At 45.9% G+C, this 19641-nt stretch overlaps 1 protein-coding gene across 1 annotated transcript in view; it reads left to right on the top strand.

Annotated features, from left to right (window-relative positions):
- The first annotated feature begins 9913 nt into the window (after window positions 1-9913).
- Window positions 9914-19641, top strand: part of LOC144934138 (rho GTPase-activating protein 24-like) — a 75146-nt gene continuing 65418 nt past the window's right edge. Inside the window, exons 1-3 of the mRNA XM_078859609.1 lie at window positions 9914-10387; window positions 15568-15761; window positions 18019-18106. Of these exons, the coding sequence (XP_078715735.1) occupies window positions 10354-10387; window positions 15568-15761; window positions 18019-18106 (316 nt within the window). The 5' untranslated portion in view covers window positions 9914-10353. The remainder of the gene's footprint in view (window positions 10388-15567; window positions 15762-18018; window positions 18107-19641) is intronic.

The raw sequence follows: 19641 nt of genomic DNA, 5'->3' as shown, positions 1-19641 counted from the left end.
ACAAATCGTTTCACCAGAGCCAGTCTGTGGCGATGCAAAACAAAAATGGTAAATTCAACAAAAAAAACTTACGCTCGCAATTTCCCTGCAGCTCTGCATGATAAACTCCCTCTTCTACGGATCGTTGTCCGCAAACCGTGTTCACTCAGCCGCGGAATATTAGAGGAGTCGCAAACCGTCAATAATCTCCACGTTGCAAGGATTCGCTGCAATGGGAATTGTGGCTTATAAGCATAGGCACAGAGGGAAACGTACGTATTCGAAACATAAACTCCACTTGCATAGATCAAACTCCTAGCTCCTGTCCTGCCTCCGACAGGCAACTCATTCCGCTGTTGGGGTTGGCGTTTCATGCGCATGATGGCTGCTGTTTGTGCCATCGACCAACCTGTAACTTCCCAAGTCTCTGGATCGCGCGTGTATCCGACCCGCCACAGCGCTGCGTCGCATTTCATTTGCTGTCGGATGTCTGTGTGTGTTGGTTGTACGTTGAACTTCTTTCGCACCGCACGTAGCCAACCGTGATAATCGGAGGTGCGGGGAAAGACAACAAAGCGATGCATGAAAAACGGTAAGGACGCGTGTGAAAGGTGGACAGGTGAAGAAATGAGGCCTTGGCATTGGCATTTGTTTTGGGGGTTTCGTTCTCTCTCGGTGCAAACCCACACGGGTGGCATCCGGCTTGAATCTGAGCTGTGTGGGCGAATCGAATGGGGGGGGGGGGCGTTGGCGAGCTGCGTGCCCGCGTGAAATCTCCCGTCGTTCCCCGTCGCTGCTGCTGCTGCTGCGGCGGCTGCCGTGAGTCATTGCGTTCGACTTTCGACGACTTCCCTGGCTGGAGCCGGAGCGGGGTTGGAGCCGTGGCAGTGCGGCAGCCGCGTGGCCGCGTTGCAAATTGCGCCGGGAGTGGCAAGGTCACAGGGCTCTGCCGTGGGCTTCTCTCTGTCAACGCGTTGGGCACCGCTGCTCGAACACGCGGGCACTGAAATGATGGCAAAGCTCGCAAAAGCCACGGAGAGTTTACGTTTGAGCATCCGGCTCATGGGAAACCATCGTGGGGTAGTAATAATGGCTACGGGGGTCCGTGAAGCGTTACAGTATTTTAAACGAAGAAATGCCACGGCTTGCCCTTCGCTCCAGAAGTTGTGCGGTGCGGTGGAGGGGTGTTTCCATTACAAAAAAAAACCGCGTGAAGCCGAGCAATGTTTCATTGCACTTTTAACACACCCGCGATGTTGCTGTTGACGGTGCAACAATTTGTTGCGATGGTTAGGTTTGTCGTTGTTGCTTGATGGACAGCAGTGGCTGGGCAGCGTGCTCTCTGCATCGTCGTGTATGTCACAGGCGGACCGCACTCTGCTTCATAATGAGCGCACGAAGTACCCGGCACGACGGTTCAAGTAAGTGTTTCAATAATCTTAGCTTGACGACAAAGTTATTTCCGAGGTGCACAAGGACTGCATTGATATACATTAGCTTTTGTTTAGACATCTGTCATTGGGGAGCAGCGGTGATGAATCCTCCCCCCTCCCCTCATTTCCTGGCAATCCTGGGAGGATTTGTAATGGGCAACTGGCGGCTCCGGATCAGGGGCACGCGGGTTTAATTCTGCGGGAATCAGCTGTGAGACAGAGAGAGAGAGAGAGCACGCGCTCTCTCACTGGTGCCTGATGACGGCACTTGCCACAGCAGTCTGTTAAGGCTATACGGGGGAACCTTGTCTTTGTCTTGAAGCTCACTGTGCACACGCACACATACGCGCACAGCCCTGTATCTGACTTTTCGTGCTTGTGAGATTGCGGTCTCCTGATGACGGATGCGATTGGCTCCAGGCCGTCATTTCCTTCAACCTGCCTCGCAGTACTGTAACGGGCGATGTTCTTGACAACTTCCATCGCATTTTCTCGAAGCTGCCAGTGACTGTTTTCTCGCGGAACGGCTGCTGCTGCTATTATGGAGCCCGCTTGAGTCCGGAGGATGCTTGGCTTTGTTTCTATTTTATATATATATATTTTCAAACCTCAGTTTAATTCATTCCGTCATTTACAATTTCTTTTTTTTTTTGCGAGTCGACGGCTGAAAGATGTCACTCAAGCAAAGGTTACAGTCGCTTGACCTGGGGAAAATGGGCACCAATAAAATAGGTAAGGCAGTTGTTTGTTGTGCGGATCGTGCTGTGTGTTTTGGATATTGGTGCCCAAGTGGCCCCTTTCCTGATTCTCGTGTGCCCGAGCGCTCATATCTCACTGGAGCCGAATTGGTCTCTTCGCTGGAAAACCCAGCGTCATGTGCATCAAGAGTTCAGTTGATGAAACATTGAAGAGACCAGTTGGCCTGAAAGGGCCACGTTTGCTGTATCGGTTTATACGCTCTGGTAGTTCAATGTGGGTGAAAAAGAGAAGTTGGGCGGTCATAAAATAAAGTCTAAATGTCATGAAAACCCAGCCTTCCTAATGTGGAACTTTCCAATTTGGCGTTTTTTTAGCTTTCACAATCGCGAAACGGTAGTTTTGAATTACATTACTTCTTGGTACTATTTTAAAACATCTAAAAGTAGAAAATACTTTTTCTCTCTCTCTCTGATGCTGAGCAGATATGGTTCATGCGTTATTGCCTCTCCAACTCGTGATCATGGGTTTCGGCAGGGAGGGAAGAATTAGGGCTCCCGGCTAACTTGGCACCGTTGACTGAAAAACAGGCGGCATATGCTGCGGCACAGATGTTGAGTTAATATTTGTGAGACTGAGCCAGTCTGACTGTGCGACTGTTTATTGCCCTGGAACGGCCAAGAACTATCGCCTATGTGCACTTGCCAGTCAGGCCTGTAACAACATAAACTACTATTTGGAAATACATTATTATTATTCTCTGAAATTATTTCTGATGTTGTGCCAAGTCACATTTTAAACGTAAAATATTGTACGTCCTTTTCTTTATTCCGATGTATATGACCACTTGCACGAATTCTGACTATATTTTGTAAGTATACCTATGAATATGTAAGTTGAACTTATTTCGCACCGGTCGTAGCCAATCGTGCTAATCGGAGGTGCCGAGGAAGGAAAACAAAACTAAACACACAAAGCGATGCGAAAATTGCTTTATGCACACTGCAATGTACTTGTTCATTAGTCAACGTGTTAAGTACCATGTACTTCACATTAAAAAAAAAACGCTTATGTGTATTATCTAATATTCATGTGAAAAACAGACGTGAAATGTGGGCCATTTCTGTTCGCACTTAACGCGAATGTATTGAAAGGAACTGTTATCAAGTGTTTTGTTTAACATATGGAAACCTTTTAGGAAAATATACATACAGTGCAGTATAGCCACAAACATTGCTATCCACGTCTACTGTAGCAGCTTGTAGAAGGCCTACTGTATAATGGATTTTAGTTTAGAAATGTGTTCAGATTAGATTTCATTGTGTGGCGAAGGTGTAAGTCATAATGGTACACCCACTCAAAGATGACTTCATAGTTCACGAGTGTATATTTGTCACTTGCATATTATTTACGTGTGTTGCGGGTAGCTTGCAGTCCTGAAGTATTTGTACAACATTATAGAGTGGAGTACGAGAAGACTTCCAGACATCTCCTGGGTCCTGTGGAGGGATGGGGGGGGGGGCTTGGGGCTTCCAATTGAATCTTAAAATTTGTAAAATCTAAACTACTCAAAGTAAGAAATTAATAGAGAATACCATTAATGATTTTTGTTTCAATTATATTTCACAAACAACGTTTTGCCCATTCTTAATGCTAAAACATGTTAGGAAAGAGTCCCCGAGGTACAGGAGTGAACAAGACATTTGTAAATCGAAATTTACACGAAACATTTTTTTAAAATAATTGTTTAAAGTTATTTGCTCTTAATCTGTCTTTATTCTTCCTCCGCTTAAGTGACTTAACTTTTTGAGCATAAAACTCACTGACTTTCAATTAAATTGTTCAAATGTGTTCAGAGTCGCGTTGGAAGATGGGCCATGAGTGAAGTTTCTATATCGTAAATCAATCCACGGTGGCCTTTACACAGACGTAAATGGAAATCAACATTTTTACAGACATTTAAAAAGACGCCATCAATATTTAACTGAATATTGTTTCAGAAATGCTACGCGCTTCAAAAAATCGGGCTGTTAGTGAACAAAAAAACCTTCCAGATAGACAAACAGAGCAACAGACAAACTCACACTTGCTCCATTGTAGTGTGGTGGTGATGATGATGATATATATATCGGTGTTTTTGGACTCAAGTTGGTGCTCTTCATGTTGAGCTTAACATCGTCGATACGTTTCATATGGCTACGGCCTGATGACCACAGTACCTGGAATGAGCCCGATTTCATCATACACTATCTCAGAAGCTAAGCAGATTTGAGCCTGGATAGTGCTTGGTTGGGCAACTACCATGCATAACAGGAGATAATATCTGCGGAGCTATGTGGTCGGCAGCAGAGGCTAGTACAGAAAAATGTTGTACTGTACTTCCATCCTGCATCTATGCTGCCCACTTTCACCAACCTGCACTAATCAGCCTGGTGAAATATGGTCAAGTAGAAATCCATATAGAATTGCCTCTCTGGGTTTGACCCGGACATTCCGAGAATTGTGGCTTCCTTCACAGTGTGTTCAGGTGGAAAAAAACTAATTCGCACCGAGGTCTGATAGCGGTATTTTATTGAACCGTATTATGCACAGCTGTATAATGCACGGTCTTGATTGACCTCGGCTTATTGAGAACTACTTCTGGGTTTGGTCTGTGGAAAAAGGTGATGATGAACCCTCCCGCTATAGGGTATGGAGAAATCCTCAACATCCAGCAGTGGATTAACGAAATGGCTGCGCACACCTACATAGCCTGCGCAGATTAATCAGTACAAAACTGGTCCTTGATTAATTATTTTAAAACCACTGCTTCAGCCAAGCAAGTCAGCTGAACGGGAAGATCTCAGGCACATCCAGTTGCAGCAGATTCTAATCTTTCCCTGTGCGTGGCAATATGTTCAGGAGCTAAATACCAATTTCAAGGTCTGCTGGCCACGCAAGGGGCTTCAGGAGAGAGTTTGTGTCGTGCTGCTATTCCTGCTCCGTTGAAGGAGCGCACATTATAGTGGTTTACTGTGTGGTCCACAGTTTGGTGTACATGGGCAGCAGATATGACTTGGATAGCATTGAGCCGAGAAGTCCCACAGTATAGAAGTCCTGTTGAGCTGACCAATACGGTGTCATTGTAGGCATACGGCGCATGGCCAGTACCTTTTCGAGAATTGTCCATGAAACATTTGAGTATATTTTCATGCTTTTCAACTAAGGTTAAATGATGCATCCATCAGCTCTGTCTGTAATAGCGGGGGGGGAGGCGGGGGAGGCGGCTGTGTAACTCTTGTGAGGATGATTCGGTGTGAACTAACTTGTAGGACAAAATTGTGTTGCTTTTAAGGGCTAACCCTATTGAATATAGCCAAACTATCTTCTTAGGTTTTTTCGGTAAAGTCACGTAGAAAGTAAAATAAAATAAAAACAAAAATCACGACGTTTCGGAGGCAACACAAGTCTCCGTCATCAGGTGGGACCGTCACAGCCAGATTATACAACTAATCTGGCTGTGACGGTCCCACCTGATGACGGAGACTTGTGTTGCCTCCGAAACGTCGTGATTTTTATTTTATTTTACTTTCTACGTGACTTTACCGAAAAAACCTAAGAAGATGATTCCTTGCAGTCACGAAAGCTTCAAATCTAGAATTAATAGCCAAACTAATCCAAGGTTTTCCCAAATCTGGAGGCCCAAACTATCCTGAAAAGGTTTGTGCAAATACGCGTTTTTCCATGATAGCTACCGATCGTTTTTTTAAATGGAGCTGATCAAATGCTTCCGATGACAAAGGCGTTACATAATCCATGCGCATTCATTCATGATTTTTTCCCGACTTGGTAAATACGGTATTACAGCTTCGTTTTTTGTTGTAGCACGTCAAGAGATGACTTTGAAATCAGCTCAATGTTAGGTCTGCGCTACAGTACTTTCATTGGCCACACGATGCACACCATTTTTGCCCTCCTATAGCACAGAAGCCCACTCAACAATGCTTCCGGCAGAACAGATTAAGTTTGACATCTTACAGAGAGAGGCACGAGCCAACTGTATCTTGCGAGAACACGTGATGACGGATGAGATAGATAGGCTGACGTAAGTGCGTACGGCTGTTGGGTCACACGGCGACTCACTCCATATAGACGGGGCAGATTCGTTGCAGATGTTTTGGTCGGGGATTCCAACAGCAGCCTTGTGCTCCCGCTCACACTTTTATCGCAATGGTAGAAAAAAGCACCCCCGTTCACGGCGCATTTGGCATCAGGGCTCAGCCAGTGCGCGTGTGTGTGTGTGCAAGTCGTGTGTGGCCAGACACTGATCTTAGCGTCCGTTTGGTTGTGTAAGTGCAAGTAGGTCTTTGGCTGCACCATTGTCTTCATTGACAGGCGGTGGAATTTGATGGAATGAGATGGCACGGATTTGCTCATGTTCTTCCCACCCGGTATATCCTGCCTCGTCTGAAAGTCGTCTCCCCAATACGGAACTCCCTTTCCCGAAGTCCGATCAAGCATTCTGTGTCTGGGAATAATGGCCACGCTGAGAGCGACAGTGGTTGCCGGTGAACTACTCGGGGAAGTTGCAGCCTTGCAATTGCTTTGCTTACAACCCCTGCTGGCGGAAGGACCGTCTTGTCACGAACCAAATCTGCTCGGCATCAGAGAAAGGCATTTCCGCCGGGTTACACGGACGTTATCATAAGACGTGCGCGTACACATACTGTACTTTACCCCACCACACACACGTAACCTGCCGACCGATCGACTAACCGTGGTTTACCCACTTTCACTGCTTGGTGGGCAGGCGGCGAGATTTAAGAAACTTGGCACATTGTTTCAAATGCCGTGCCGGGAGATCAAATCGAACCGGCAACCTCTGGGACTGCAAGTCCAGTGTGCTCACCATTAGGCCATGGCAGCGCACCCGATGAAGGTTCTATTCCATCGATGTTGCTTCCAAAGTTTTAATTGTGTTACTGTGATACCCAGATTTACGTCTCTCCCCTCCTTTCACGTCGTGTCCCAAATACCCACACAACTCAAGTCGCTGGCAGCATCGTCCGTCGCCTCTCCACCCACGACCGCCCTGCAAATCGCTTTGATTGACGTCGTTTCGATATACATTGTCGCAGCTTTCAGGAACGCATCCCCGACGTACGCCGGGGTACGACTGCATTCTGAATGGGGCAGTGAACGCCGTTGTTGCCCATTCTGAGCGTGACCGTGAGATTCTGCGCAATGCGACTCTTGACCCACTCGTGCTCTAAGCCGGAGAAAAACAAATGTTCATTCGCACCGCAAAAAAATAACGACGTCCCTTTCTCGCTCCACTGCTGGATGAAGGCCTCCCCACAACACATCGGTCGTGGGGGTTGTTTCGCCATACCCCACCACGCTGGTCAGTGTGGGTTGGTGAAGGTGGGGGTCGGGGTGGGGGGGAGAATCAGGACCGTTTCAGATATCGCTCGCCACCGATTGTAGCCATCGCTGAGAATCGAACACGGAAGACGGGCCGATAATGAGACTCATTGTGCTGTCGCGTTACATGATGTTCTGCTAATGTTCAATCGACCACCATTTGTTTTGGACGGACACAATTGGAGAGGCCCTTCGTACAGTTGTGTTTGTAAGCTTTGAAATTCTTGCCCTAACTTGTGCATAATATTATGATGCCGATCATTGCCATGCAGTTTCCTAATTGAGTTATTTCGCATGTTTTTTCTCTTCAATTTGACAAATGGTGCGTGCACACGATAGCCTGCTCTTCCGAATTGCGTCACTGCAGCTTTAACGCCTGCCGTCGCGTGAAACAGATGGTAGTACGCTAATTGTTTTTTTACGTTTAACGCACCCGCAGTATTAATAGGGGCGGCCGCTGGGCCCGAACCGTGAGCCTCTCTGTAAAGGAGCGGTGAAGGCAGTGCCGCCGCTGCCGAGTTTCCACCGCTAGGCCGCGTCACCGCTCCGTGACTCGTGACACAACTCGGCAGGGAAATGTGGTCTCGCCATTTGCCACCTGCAGCGGTGTGGTTTGGGTACTTGCCAATAGTAACACCACCGAACTCGTGTTGCAAATATTTTAACCTAATAATGTTAACCTTATTCGTGAATAACAATGCATTCAAACGAATACCAATTCGTACGTGATAATTGGCAACTCGTAAATATTATGAATTTAATTGTTATGTTAATACGTTTGCAGTAGTTAAGAACATGCACAAATGTGACAATACTGTACATTAAATAAATTCAGAAGAATACGTTTAGACGTTTATTACTCGCGTAAAGCCCATTGACCCATACAGTTCCTTTTCAAGGATGGAGTCAGCTTTTTATTTTGACGGCAACCAAGTTCCTTGGTCATGTCGGTTTTTGCACAAAGCGCGAAGGCCGAGTGTTTTTCTGTACACAGTCTTGCGTGCGCTGCTTCGAAACCCGTCAAACACTGGATGCGATCGGTGAAGGAAACGGTCACGCCTCAGTGGGTCCCCCAAAAAAGGGCCAAGGCAACTAAGACGAACAGGAGCGCACCTTGTGAGCTTCTCCCGTGCTCACCAAATTAGACGCAGCTTCAATTTTCACCGCTCTTCTGAGATGTGGTGGCCACTACGCACGAAGCGCCGTGTGGGATTATTGAAGCGCCGATGGCAGATGGCGCAAAAAAAGATGGGTTCTGGCTTATGGCCCAGATTGACCTTAATCCTGTCGGCTTTTACACGCATGTCCACAAGCCCGTGTTGCGATGAAAATGTTTGTCCAGTCTCTGTGTTATTGCGGCAGCGTAATGCACTCTTACAATTTCCGCTGACATACACGCGGACGTTGTTCCTTAAGGCCGTGGATTTTCCCCACATTTCCTTATTTTGGGTGTTCTTCTTTTCCATAATAATTTAATAACTGTGAACTGCTAATTCTAGATTTGAAGCTTTCGTGACTGCAAGGATTCATATTCTTGGGTTTTTTCGGTAAAGTCACGTAGGTAAAAAATTAAAATTAATAAAAATAAAATAAAATAAAAATAAAATAAAAATCCCGACGTTTCGGAGGCAACACAAGCTTCCGTCTTCAGGTGGAACCGTCACAGCACGCTTGCAGTATCAAGTAATTTTATTTTTTTTACCTACGTGACTTTACCGAAAAAACCCAAGAATGTGAACTGCTACTTGAGCAGACAATGTATTTGGGCAGTGAGACAATGGAGGATGTCACGTCGGAACCTTAACATATGTTGGGCAATCGCTTCGTATAATCATGAACTTGCATTTGCACGTGAGCAGAGTGCGTCACAAACACAAAAACACGTTTACATCCAAGCTGGGATGTTGATTGTGCCTTCTGTCTCGTGTATGTACGCAGCCATTAACCCACTCAATGAATAAGGCATTTCCCATCACGAGGTCATTTCCTTCCAAAGGACAGCCCAGTTTAACTATTGGGATGATTTTGGAATGTTCGTCTGAGGTTGGATAATCTGTAGATCTGCTGAATTACAAATTGTATTGATGAATTGAGGATAAACATAATAATCATAACGATCCAACATTCTTTTTTAACGAATGGGGTAATTTCAACACTAACATAATAGCTTCATTCCACAAGCAAAAAACCGTAGGTTGATTCGTTTATTTGTCCTTGGTGAAGCTTCGTGACAAAGCGTACAATATGGACACAGAGCTGGATGCGTGCAGCATGCCCAAAAAATTAAGAAATGTAGTTGCAAGAAGAAAAAACAACACCCACCACCCCAGATGCATTAATTATCAGCCAAGCTGCACACACACGCAGCGTACAGTTCACTGTCTCAGCAGTTGCAGGGCCTGAACGGATGTTGATAAAAACTGCCGGAGAAGCCGCAAGCCACAGGCGCACGTTAGAGAATTGAGTATTTCACAGGCAAAACCTCCCCTCCCCTCGCCAGTCAACCTCATCACCCCTCACCAACATTACGACTCCACGATCACCCCCAACCCTCCTTCTCTTCCCTATCCAACAAAAGCCGCATCTTCCTTTCTTTCCAAAGCCAGCCTCTTGCCACCGGCCCCCTGTCGCCAGTGCGTATGGCTCTTCCCAGTGGTGCGACGCGTGTGTAGTCATCGGCCAAGACTCTCCTTGTGACTCGTGCTTTCTGCTTTAATTTTTATAATTACAAATCGTTCTGGCTTCGCAAAAGACAGATTTGACGTCCAGAACCGACCCGCTTGCTCCTCCATGCGGTCAGGGAGCGCTCGCCGTCGGCTTTGGGCTCGGCTCCCTGCATCCGATGAGAAGGATGTTTCAGGAGAAGCTGCAGTACTGTGAGTAGCCCGGTGCGGTGTGAAGTCGAGTGACTTGGCATTTGGTGAGAATTATTGACGATATATCTCAACGGTAGGGGAGGTGGGTGAAGCTTTGGCGGTTGTTGTTGTCCTGCCACGGGGGTTCGACTGGATGTGAGCGAGGGAGTGTGTGCGGGTGGCACAGCAGGGGGCACAGGTGGTGCATTCGGCCGGTCATCTCGGTCATCTCGGGCGGTCAACCCACCGGCGCCTGCTGGCTCTGTCCCGTGACCTCCTGCCAGCGGGCGTTTTGACACTTCACGTGGCATTGACGTGCACCTAGCCTGGCACAAGCACCGTGGGGATGTCACCGCCACTTTAGTGGCGAATGGCGGTTGTTGTTGTTGTTTTTGTGGGTGGCTTAGAAGAGGATCGGTTGTTTGTTTTCATCTTAACCTGCTTCTTTCGCAGTAGTATTTTCCTGGGTGACCGAGAATGAGAGATTTCCTCCCCTCCCCCCCCCAAAAAAAGATGTATCCCAAAGTGTGATGGACATTGCGTACCGTAGCGTGTGTGTCTCGCTATTTCCATCACAATTGGCAGCGGTCCACAGATAGTGCGTGTGTGTGTGTATGTGTGTGTGTATGTGTGTATATGTGTGTATGTGTGTGTATGTGTGTGCATGTGTGTGTATGTGTGTATGTGTGTGTATGTGTGTGTATGTGTGTATGTATGTGTGTGTATGTGTGTATATGTGTGTATGTGTGTATGTGTGTGTATGTGTGTGTATGTGTGTATGTATGTGTGTATGTGTGTGTATGTGTGTGTATGTGTGTATGTGTGCCATCCAAGTGGGGAGCGGTGGCGTAGCGGTTAGCGCTACGTTGCGCTACGAACCCGGCGACCCGAGTTCGATTCCCGCCCACGGCCATCAACACCGGTGACGATTATCTTCTACCGGTCCTGGGCCTCCCCTAGGTCGGCTCGGCCTCAAATGAGTACCTGGTGCGGTGTATCGTAAACATCGCCACGAGGGAGACAAAGGTGGCCGGGCGTGGTGCTGGCCACCCACCCCCTCGTGTACCGTTCCGGCCTTCATAGGTGCTCGCTAACAACACTTGCCCCTCCAGTCTGTTAAGGCTATACGGGGGATCTTTGTCTTTGTTGTACCATCCAGTGCTAAGTCAATAGAGAGAGGATTGTCTGCAGGCGATGCGAAGTATAAATTTGCGCGTGTTTCGGCAGAGGAAGGAAAACCGCGGTACGACTGTATGAACACCCTGTGAGTTCTTCATGTTTTTGGTTAACCTTTATTTGGTGTGCAGCAGCAGCAGCAGTAGCATCAACATCATCATCACACCGCTTCGTGTGATTGCAGCGATTCAACGTGTTTCGCTCTGCTACAGGCTGCAAGGTGATTAAAAACGAGTTCACGGGCTTGTCAAGCGGTGGTTCTTGTGAAGGGCAACACGTTTGTTAATTAATTGGTTAATTCGTCAGAGCCGGTAAATGAATGCAACGCGTCAATGTACGGCGACGGATCGTTGTGCGCTTTTCACGAATCCTGAAATGTTAATTTGCCTCGAGAACAAAATAACTTTGCTTTTAAATGCAACAAGAAGGCCATTGAGTGTAATGCGTCACCTTAGTTTGCTTGTTTGTGGAGGCTGTAACCGCATTAATAATTATTCATTTCAAATGCACGACTATTAACCTTTCACATTACCAACACGTGCGTAATTTTGAACGCATATTGGAAGGTAATCAAAAAGACCGCTTCATGAAATCGATTCCTATTATGAACGCCAATGATCGATAACTCTTCGCCATCCGCATGCCCTGTCGTTCATGGGAGCTGTTTGACCAAACTTCACATCGCTGGTCACCGTAGGTTGGTGAAAGCTCAGCACAACACCGGTCGATGTCGATCTCACTCGTGGTTGGGGGTCAAACTTAGATCATCAGATTCATAGAGAAGTTCTCTAATAACTGTGCCAACCCCCCCCCCCCCCCATTATTAATTGGCTTTATTTAAAAATAAAACAAGTGTTTGAACCGCATCTGCACTATAGATTATTGCAGTGATTGCAATGGCATTGATGTGCTTTACCAAATGGAACTTTGATCTTCTGGTGGTAATAATTAACAAGATACCGGGAATGACAGCTGACGGAATGTGAAGCGGATTTAATATTGCATTAAGCAGTCGCGGGCAGCATCGTCACGCATAAAGGACTGCCTGTTTCTTCTGCAATCCTTCCTGTAACTTTAAACGGAAGAGACATCAGAGCCTCGCCAGAGAAATGTGACGCGGCTCACAAGGCTAATATTGTTGGGTAGTATTTTCACAACGAGTCGGGCGTGCTCCGATTACAAGACACTGTCCTATTCTAAGAGGCTGTAAATTCCAAAGTTACTGGAGGTATGACGTATAATGAGATGAGACGTCATCGGTATTCATGGTAAATGCGTGAAGAGAACAACGCGCGGTAGAATGCACAGAGGGTCTTCGGCCGTTTGAGCCACATCACGTGTGCCTCACTTCACGTGTGTTAACTGTCTTGCCGTGCATAAAACGCACACTCGTGTGAGCTACCAATACACCGCAGTGCATCCTTGTTTTCGTCCAAATATAAACCTTAATTCGAAACCAAATGAAATATGTCTGTTAAGAGACACATTTGGTCTCACGAAATATGTCTTTTTTCCCCGGTCACTGGTCGACTGGAGTAATAGGCACTCGACTCGTAACCGCAAATTGCTCACTGAATGTTTTTGTTGTTGTTGCTGGGTCACTGATAGACTGGAATAGGAGGCACGTGAGTAGTGAGACACAGTCATTGCAATAGATGCAATGGCTGTGGTGTTCCAAGCACCACAAAAATGTGTCTGTGAGTCGCTGATCTAGACGGACGCAGGCAGAAATTAACCCTGGTCTGACCTATCTTGCGTACTGCCCTCTGAGTGTAGTTGTATTCATCTTCTTGGTTCTTTCGGTAAAGTCACGTAGAAGGGAAATAATAAAATAATAAAACATAATAAAATAATAAAATCATTCTCACGACGTTTCGGCCACAACGCAAGCAGCCGGCCTCAGATGAAGAACAGGTCTGTCGGAAGCGCTACGTGACTTTACCGAAAGAACCAAGAAGATGAATCCCTGCAGTCACGAAAGCTTTAAATCGAAATGTAGTTGTATTATTATATGTTTCCGCCAGCGCTGGGGGGAAAAAAATTGGACAAACATTCCATAGCATCTTGGGTCTCAATGAGGCTTTCCTGGGTAATGTAAAATGTATATTTTGGGAATTGTCATAAACAAATTCAAGTGGAACATTTTATAAAAGTTTTTTAATGCTATCTGGTTTAGAATTTTAGAGCGGTCCAACATTAATATTATCTTGTCCCTGAAATTTTCACTGCACTGCCAATACTTGTTTTTTTTATTCTGGAAATAGTTTCTGAAATAATCTCTTGTTTGTGTTGAAAATTCTGAGCACTCGTATTCATTGCGACAGTTGACTGGGGCGACGGTATTCGGAGCAGCAGCGTAATTATTTTTTGACATATTTCATGTATAAACCATGCATGAGTCAAGCAAGACTAAACAGGCATTTAAAACGTCCTCTACTTCTCATTGGTTAGGATGATCTATGACTTACGATTATCGTTGAACCAGTCAAAATCTACGTTTTAAATTTGCTGGTGTGTGTGCAGGATGAAAATTCGTTATTCCATTAACTCACTTTTGCAACGCTGTAGTAGTTGAATTCCCATAAAGTAAAAATTTGTGTTGTTTTTAAACCACAAAGACAAAGATCCTCCTTAAAGGCTTACCAGACTGTTGGGGCAAGTGCTGTTAGCGAGCACCTTTGCACGCGAGGGGGTGGGTGGCCAGCACCACGCTCGGCCGCCTTTGTCTCCCTAGTGGCGATATTGAGACACTACACCAGGTACTCAGTTGAGGCGGAGTCGACCTAGGGGAGGCCCAGCACCGGTTCAGATAATCATCACCGGTGTTGGCTGTGAGTGGGAATCATACTTGGGTCACCGGGTTCGTAGCGCAGCGCGCTAACCCACACACACACGCAACCAATCACTGGTTTACATTCTCATTTTGTCCCAGCTGTCAAATTAAGTATATTCAGTACATGTTATAAACTCACATTATTTCCCATAAATATTGTGTTATTTTTAAGATGGTTTCCGCGGTTGCGTTGTTTGCACAGCTCTCCGATGCGTTAGCGACTCGTATCGCATGTTGTCCAGCGACATGTTCGACGTTTCACTCCACGTTCAGGAACAGGACGTCTAGCGAAACGTCGGACATCATGCTGAACACGACGCTTGTACAACGTGAAAATGCAGCCGATGGCGATTTCAGAACTCTATACTTTTCACCCTCCTTTTTTAGTCACCACGTGAGGATGGAAGCCTTCTTGTATGTGTGTATGTGTATGTTGAACTTCTTTCGCACAGTACGTAGCCAACCGTGCGCGAATCGGAGGTGCGGATGTGTTCTTCCCGATGCGTTGATTAGCATGTCCGTGCAGGACTTTGCCACTAGAGGTCACCTACTCACAAAAAAATGCTTTGCTCGAGACGAAAATCTTTGGCACGCAGAGCAGCTTGCCTTGAGGCCCCATGATGTGTTTAGCTCACAAGAACAACACTGCTGTGTGCATCCATCCATCAACACCAGCTGCAGTCAAAACAATTTATATGTTACAGGCTCACGCTGCCGTGCTCATCTCTGCACGGACGGTTGTGGACGTCGCTTTCTCAAAAAATCCCATTCCTGGGAAAAGTGTTCTCTTATTCATTGGCGTGGTGGTTGGGGGGGGGAGGGTGCTTATAGAACCGTCGTGACAACATTCGTCTATGGCGAGACGATGCATCAGTAATATAGGAGGAATTTATCCCGACTGTAAGTTTTTTCCCGGTTGTGTCGTACAGCTCTCTCCGCTGTCTGTTTCTGGATTGTTGCTGGCTCGTGTTGTTCGGCACGATGCCCACGTGTTCCTTCGGGTTCCTGATGGGGCTCCCGTGGTGGAACCCCGACAGAGCATGGGGGAGACCTCAAGAGGGCCGGGCGTTCACGTGCCGATCGTCAGGGCTAGTCGGTCAAAATCGCGTCGACAAATGCCGCTTGCTGCTCCGTTCCGTTGCTGACATTCGTGGGGTCTCTCTCTTGCGCGTGCGTGCGTGTGCGCGTGCAGTCAGGTCTCTGAGCCTGATGGGGGAGCAGACTGGGCTGATCAAGTTTAAGGGCCGGCTGAAGGACGGGGACGCCCTGCGATCGGGATGGCTCAAGAAGCAGGGCGGCTTCGTGAAGACATGGCACACGCGCTGGTTCGTGCTGCGCCGGGGACAGCTCTACTACTACAAGAACGACGAGGAGGCCAAGGAGCAGGTGAACTCACAAATAAATACTCGGTCGAGAAAAAAACTGGCGCGGGCGATGCACTGGTTTGTGTACATCCATGGGGACCTTTTGTGTCAGTATGAAAATGATGATGAAAAAATAAGAATAGTCTTCTTGGTTCTTTCGGCAAAGTCACGTAGAAGGGAAATAATAAAATAATAAAAATAAAACATACAAATGGTTTATTTTTTATTATTTTATTATTTCCCTATAATAATAAAATAATAAAAATAAACATAATAATGTTTTAGTTTTATTATTTTATTATTTCCCTTCTACGTGACTTTACCGAAAGAACCAAGAAGATGAATTCCTGCAGTCACGAAAGCTTTAAATCGAAAAATAAGAATAGGTTTCGATCCTTTCTGGCAATAAAAACAGTAGATGTTAAGATGTTCAAAGACCAAAATAGAAACTTTTGCAAGGCATCAAGTCTGCATTAACCACGCGTGCTTGCGGCAAAACATGCTCTGTGTGTACTTTTAACTTCTTTCGCAACGCACGTAGCCAACCGCGCTGATCGGAGGCGCGGGGCAAGGACAACAAGCCAAACACGAAAAGCAGTTCCAAATAAATGAGTTTTCAATCTAGTTGACTTCAAAGTGCATCGCTCCAGAGGCTTCCTAATGTCGGCAGGAAGAGACGTTCCAGACGGCCGCAGAAGCGCATCTGTGTGCGCCACGCGATGTTGGCCAAGCAGTTGATTAATGGTCCTGGCACTCACCGATTCATTGTAAACAAGCTCCTCTCTCTCTCTCGCTCTTCGTTCGGTTGCTTCCGTATCACTCCGTTATCGCTGCTACCGTCGTTGTCGCTCGCGTGAATGGAACGTCTCGATACCACTGCCGCTTTCGGTGACTTGATTTACCTGGCCGGCCGTTTCTCTCATCCGCACCGCGTTCGGCCACCGAATTGTGGGACCCAGCATTTCTCTCCCCGCGTCTTTACTTGTGTAGTGGGTTCGAATTAGGTGCACACACACACAGCTTGGAGGCAACACTATTTATTAAACTCCCTCCACTTTTCTCTTAGTTCCAAGTTCTTCTAACCCTGCTCCAGTGAAGAAACGTGTTGATTATTACACTCGGAACCCTCGTTAGCGTTCTTTGGGTGATTTTCATTCTAGGGCCTGCTATATTCTGTAACATTTGTTGAGAAACTTTGATATTTCGATTTAAAGCTTTCGTGACTGCAGGGATTCATCTTCTTGGTTCTTTCGGTAAAGTCACGTAGAAGGGAAATAATAAAATAATAAAAATGAACATAATAAAAGACGCTGTCTCCCCGACAGACCTGGTCTTCACCTGAGGACGGCTGCTTGCGTTGTGGCCGAAACGTCGTGAGAATTATTTTATTATGTTTTATTTTTATTATTTTATTATTTCCCTTCTACGTGACTTTACCGAAAGAACCAAGAAGATGAAACTTTGATATCATTGTGGGGTATTGCTGAATAGATTACATTCTGTGTTCAGGCAGAGCTTCGTGGGTGTACAGAAGGATCAAATAATCTTTGGGTGGGGGGAGGGTTCTGCTGTGTTTTGTGCAATGTACTTATGAACCTGAGTTTGATTCTCGGTCACAATTAACACAATTGGCGAGCGCTAACCGAACTGGTCCTAGCCCCCCAACTCTCCTCGAATCCACACTGACCAGCATGGTGGTGAAGTTTGATAAAAACAAAAGTCACTATTATAACACTGGTCAACACACTTTTTCTGGCATAAGGTATTCCAACGGGTTTAAGGTAATTTTGGGGTGCCGATTCCAAATCTGGCATCAGTTTTTGTCTATCACATCAGGTTTTTGAGATATCAAATATTGCATTTTCAATAAAAACTGCAGAAGAAGAATATTAAATAAATGTGGATATCTACATAAAATGTTATTATAAACACACTATCCTAAAAATACAGCACCATATTTTAACACTAAAGCAGTCACTGACTCGCAACAACTTGCAATCATAAGTGACAGAGTTAATTTCGGGTAAAATCAATGGAAATGGGGTATGCCGATAGCATAAAAATGATGTGATAGAGCAAATCTGAGATCAGATTTGGAATCAGCACCCTGAAATTAGTTTAAAACAGCTGCAAAAGTCCAGGCCAGAAAAAAATGTTTTTGTTGTTGTTGACAAGTGTTATAATTGAGAGTTATTATGTTTGCAACACTGCGCTCCGGAATGATGTCGAGCGCAACTTGTGTTAAATGTGTCTTTCTCTTGTGTGTCTCGGTCATCTAGGGAGCTATCCCACTGCTTGGGAACAGAGTGAATCCCCTTGTGACCGGTTCTGAAGAGCAGGGGAAGCACCTGTTTGAGATCCTTCCAGGCAAGAGCGACGCTCCCTCACATCCGCACACAATCAGAGGCGGGGCGGGGGGGTGGGGAGTTGCACAGGCTGACTAACGGTTCATTCATAATACAACAACACAAACCAACAACACAAACCAACAACACAAACCAACAACACAAACCAACAACACAAACCAACAACACAAACCAACAACACAAACCAACAACACAAACCAACAACATATACCAACAACACAAACAAACAACATAAACCAACGATACAAACTAATGACACAAACACAAAATGTTCGTCAATAGCACTGCCTTAAAAAAAAATACAACAGGTACCGTTTTTGAGCAATGGCCCTTCTGTGTAGAACATAAAGATGTATTCACGTAAATACACAAACAGCGCTTCTTCAAATAAGTGCCGTTTAAAGAAGAGCCAATGCCCAGAACATCGGCCGTTATATATTATGCGTATAACCTGTTACACATTTGCCCTTCGAAGGCAGTGATTGTTGACGAATGTGTCACGGTTTTTATGTTATTCGTGGCTTACACCATTGCCAATGGCAGTATTACCTCACAACAGGGTTCATTATCAAGGTATATTACGATTATTAAGGACACGGACCTTGTGCAATGCGCGGCAATTTAACGATGCACATTGTTTGCCCAGGAAAAAAAAATAACTCCATTGAGTCTCAAGGCTATATTTCAGGTGGGTCCTGCAACGTTGGGATGTTTGGCACTTGGGATAAAACCCATCGCATCCGGTGCCACTCTGTACTGCCATGTGTTGCTCACACCTCGCAGCACAAAAAACTACAACACCCGGCAAGCCATTCCTGGTCACCCATTCAAGTTATAACCAGGCTCAAACCCGCTTAGCTCTCAATGATATGATGAGAATAATTGATTTGAGGGGAGGGGAGGGGAGGGAGGAAACGAAACTCTACAGATGTTCAAACTCATGAATGTCTCCGTATTTTATTCTGTACAGTGCTCGGCATTAGGGAATGTTCTGCAGACTGCTTCTTTAGGCCAAGCTAATGTTTAGAGTCTCATTTAGAAGAAAAAAATCTTCCATTGTGTATTCCAGTGTTTGACTTAACATTTTGAATAGATCGTTTCCTGCTGCTGTATTTTACAGCTGTTTACCATTGCACACAGTGGTTGTTATTTTTTTAAAGAATCACATTTGGCCTTTGATGCATGCATAATGGCAGCTGTTATTTATACATTTCGGTCCTCAGCCTTGTTTGTACAGAATTCACGGCTGAACCGAGGGGAATGCGTTGAGCAGTGGGTTCTCACGCTGCGCTACGAACCCGGCAAACCCGAGATCGACTCCCGGCCACGGGATAACATCAGTGGCGAGTCACACGTGAATCCATTCCTGTCTCATCTGCCCCCCCCCCACCCCCCCACCGTTCCTTTGTCAACAAAACCGAACTGTTCAGTGTGGTGAAGTATGCTCAAACAAACCCCAAAGACTGATGAGGCATGCAGAGGATTTTGTCCAGAAGTGGATTTACAAATATCTGTAAATAATTAATGATTGATCAA

The sequence above is a fragment of the Lampetra fluviatilis genome, chromosome 9 (genome assembly GCF_964198595.1).
Source record: "Lampetra fluviatilis chromosome 9, kcLamFluv1.1, whole genome shotgun sequence".
In the NCBI taxonomy this organism is placed as follows: domain Eukaryota; kingdom Metazoa; phylum Chordata; class Hyperoartia; order Petromyzontiformes; family Petromyzontidae; genus Lampetra; species Lampetra fluviatilis.
Note: the sequence above shows the minus strand (reverse complement) of the source record. Positions and strands in the feature narration are given on the sequence as shown.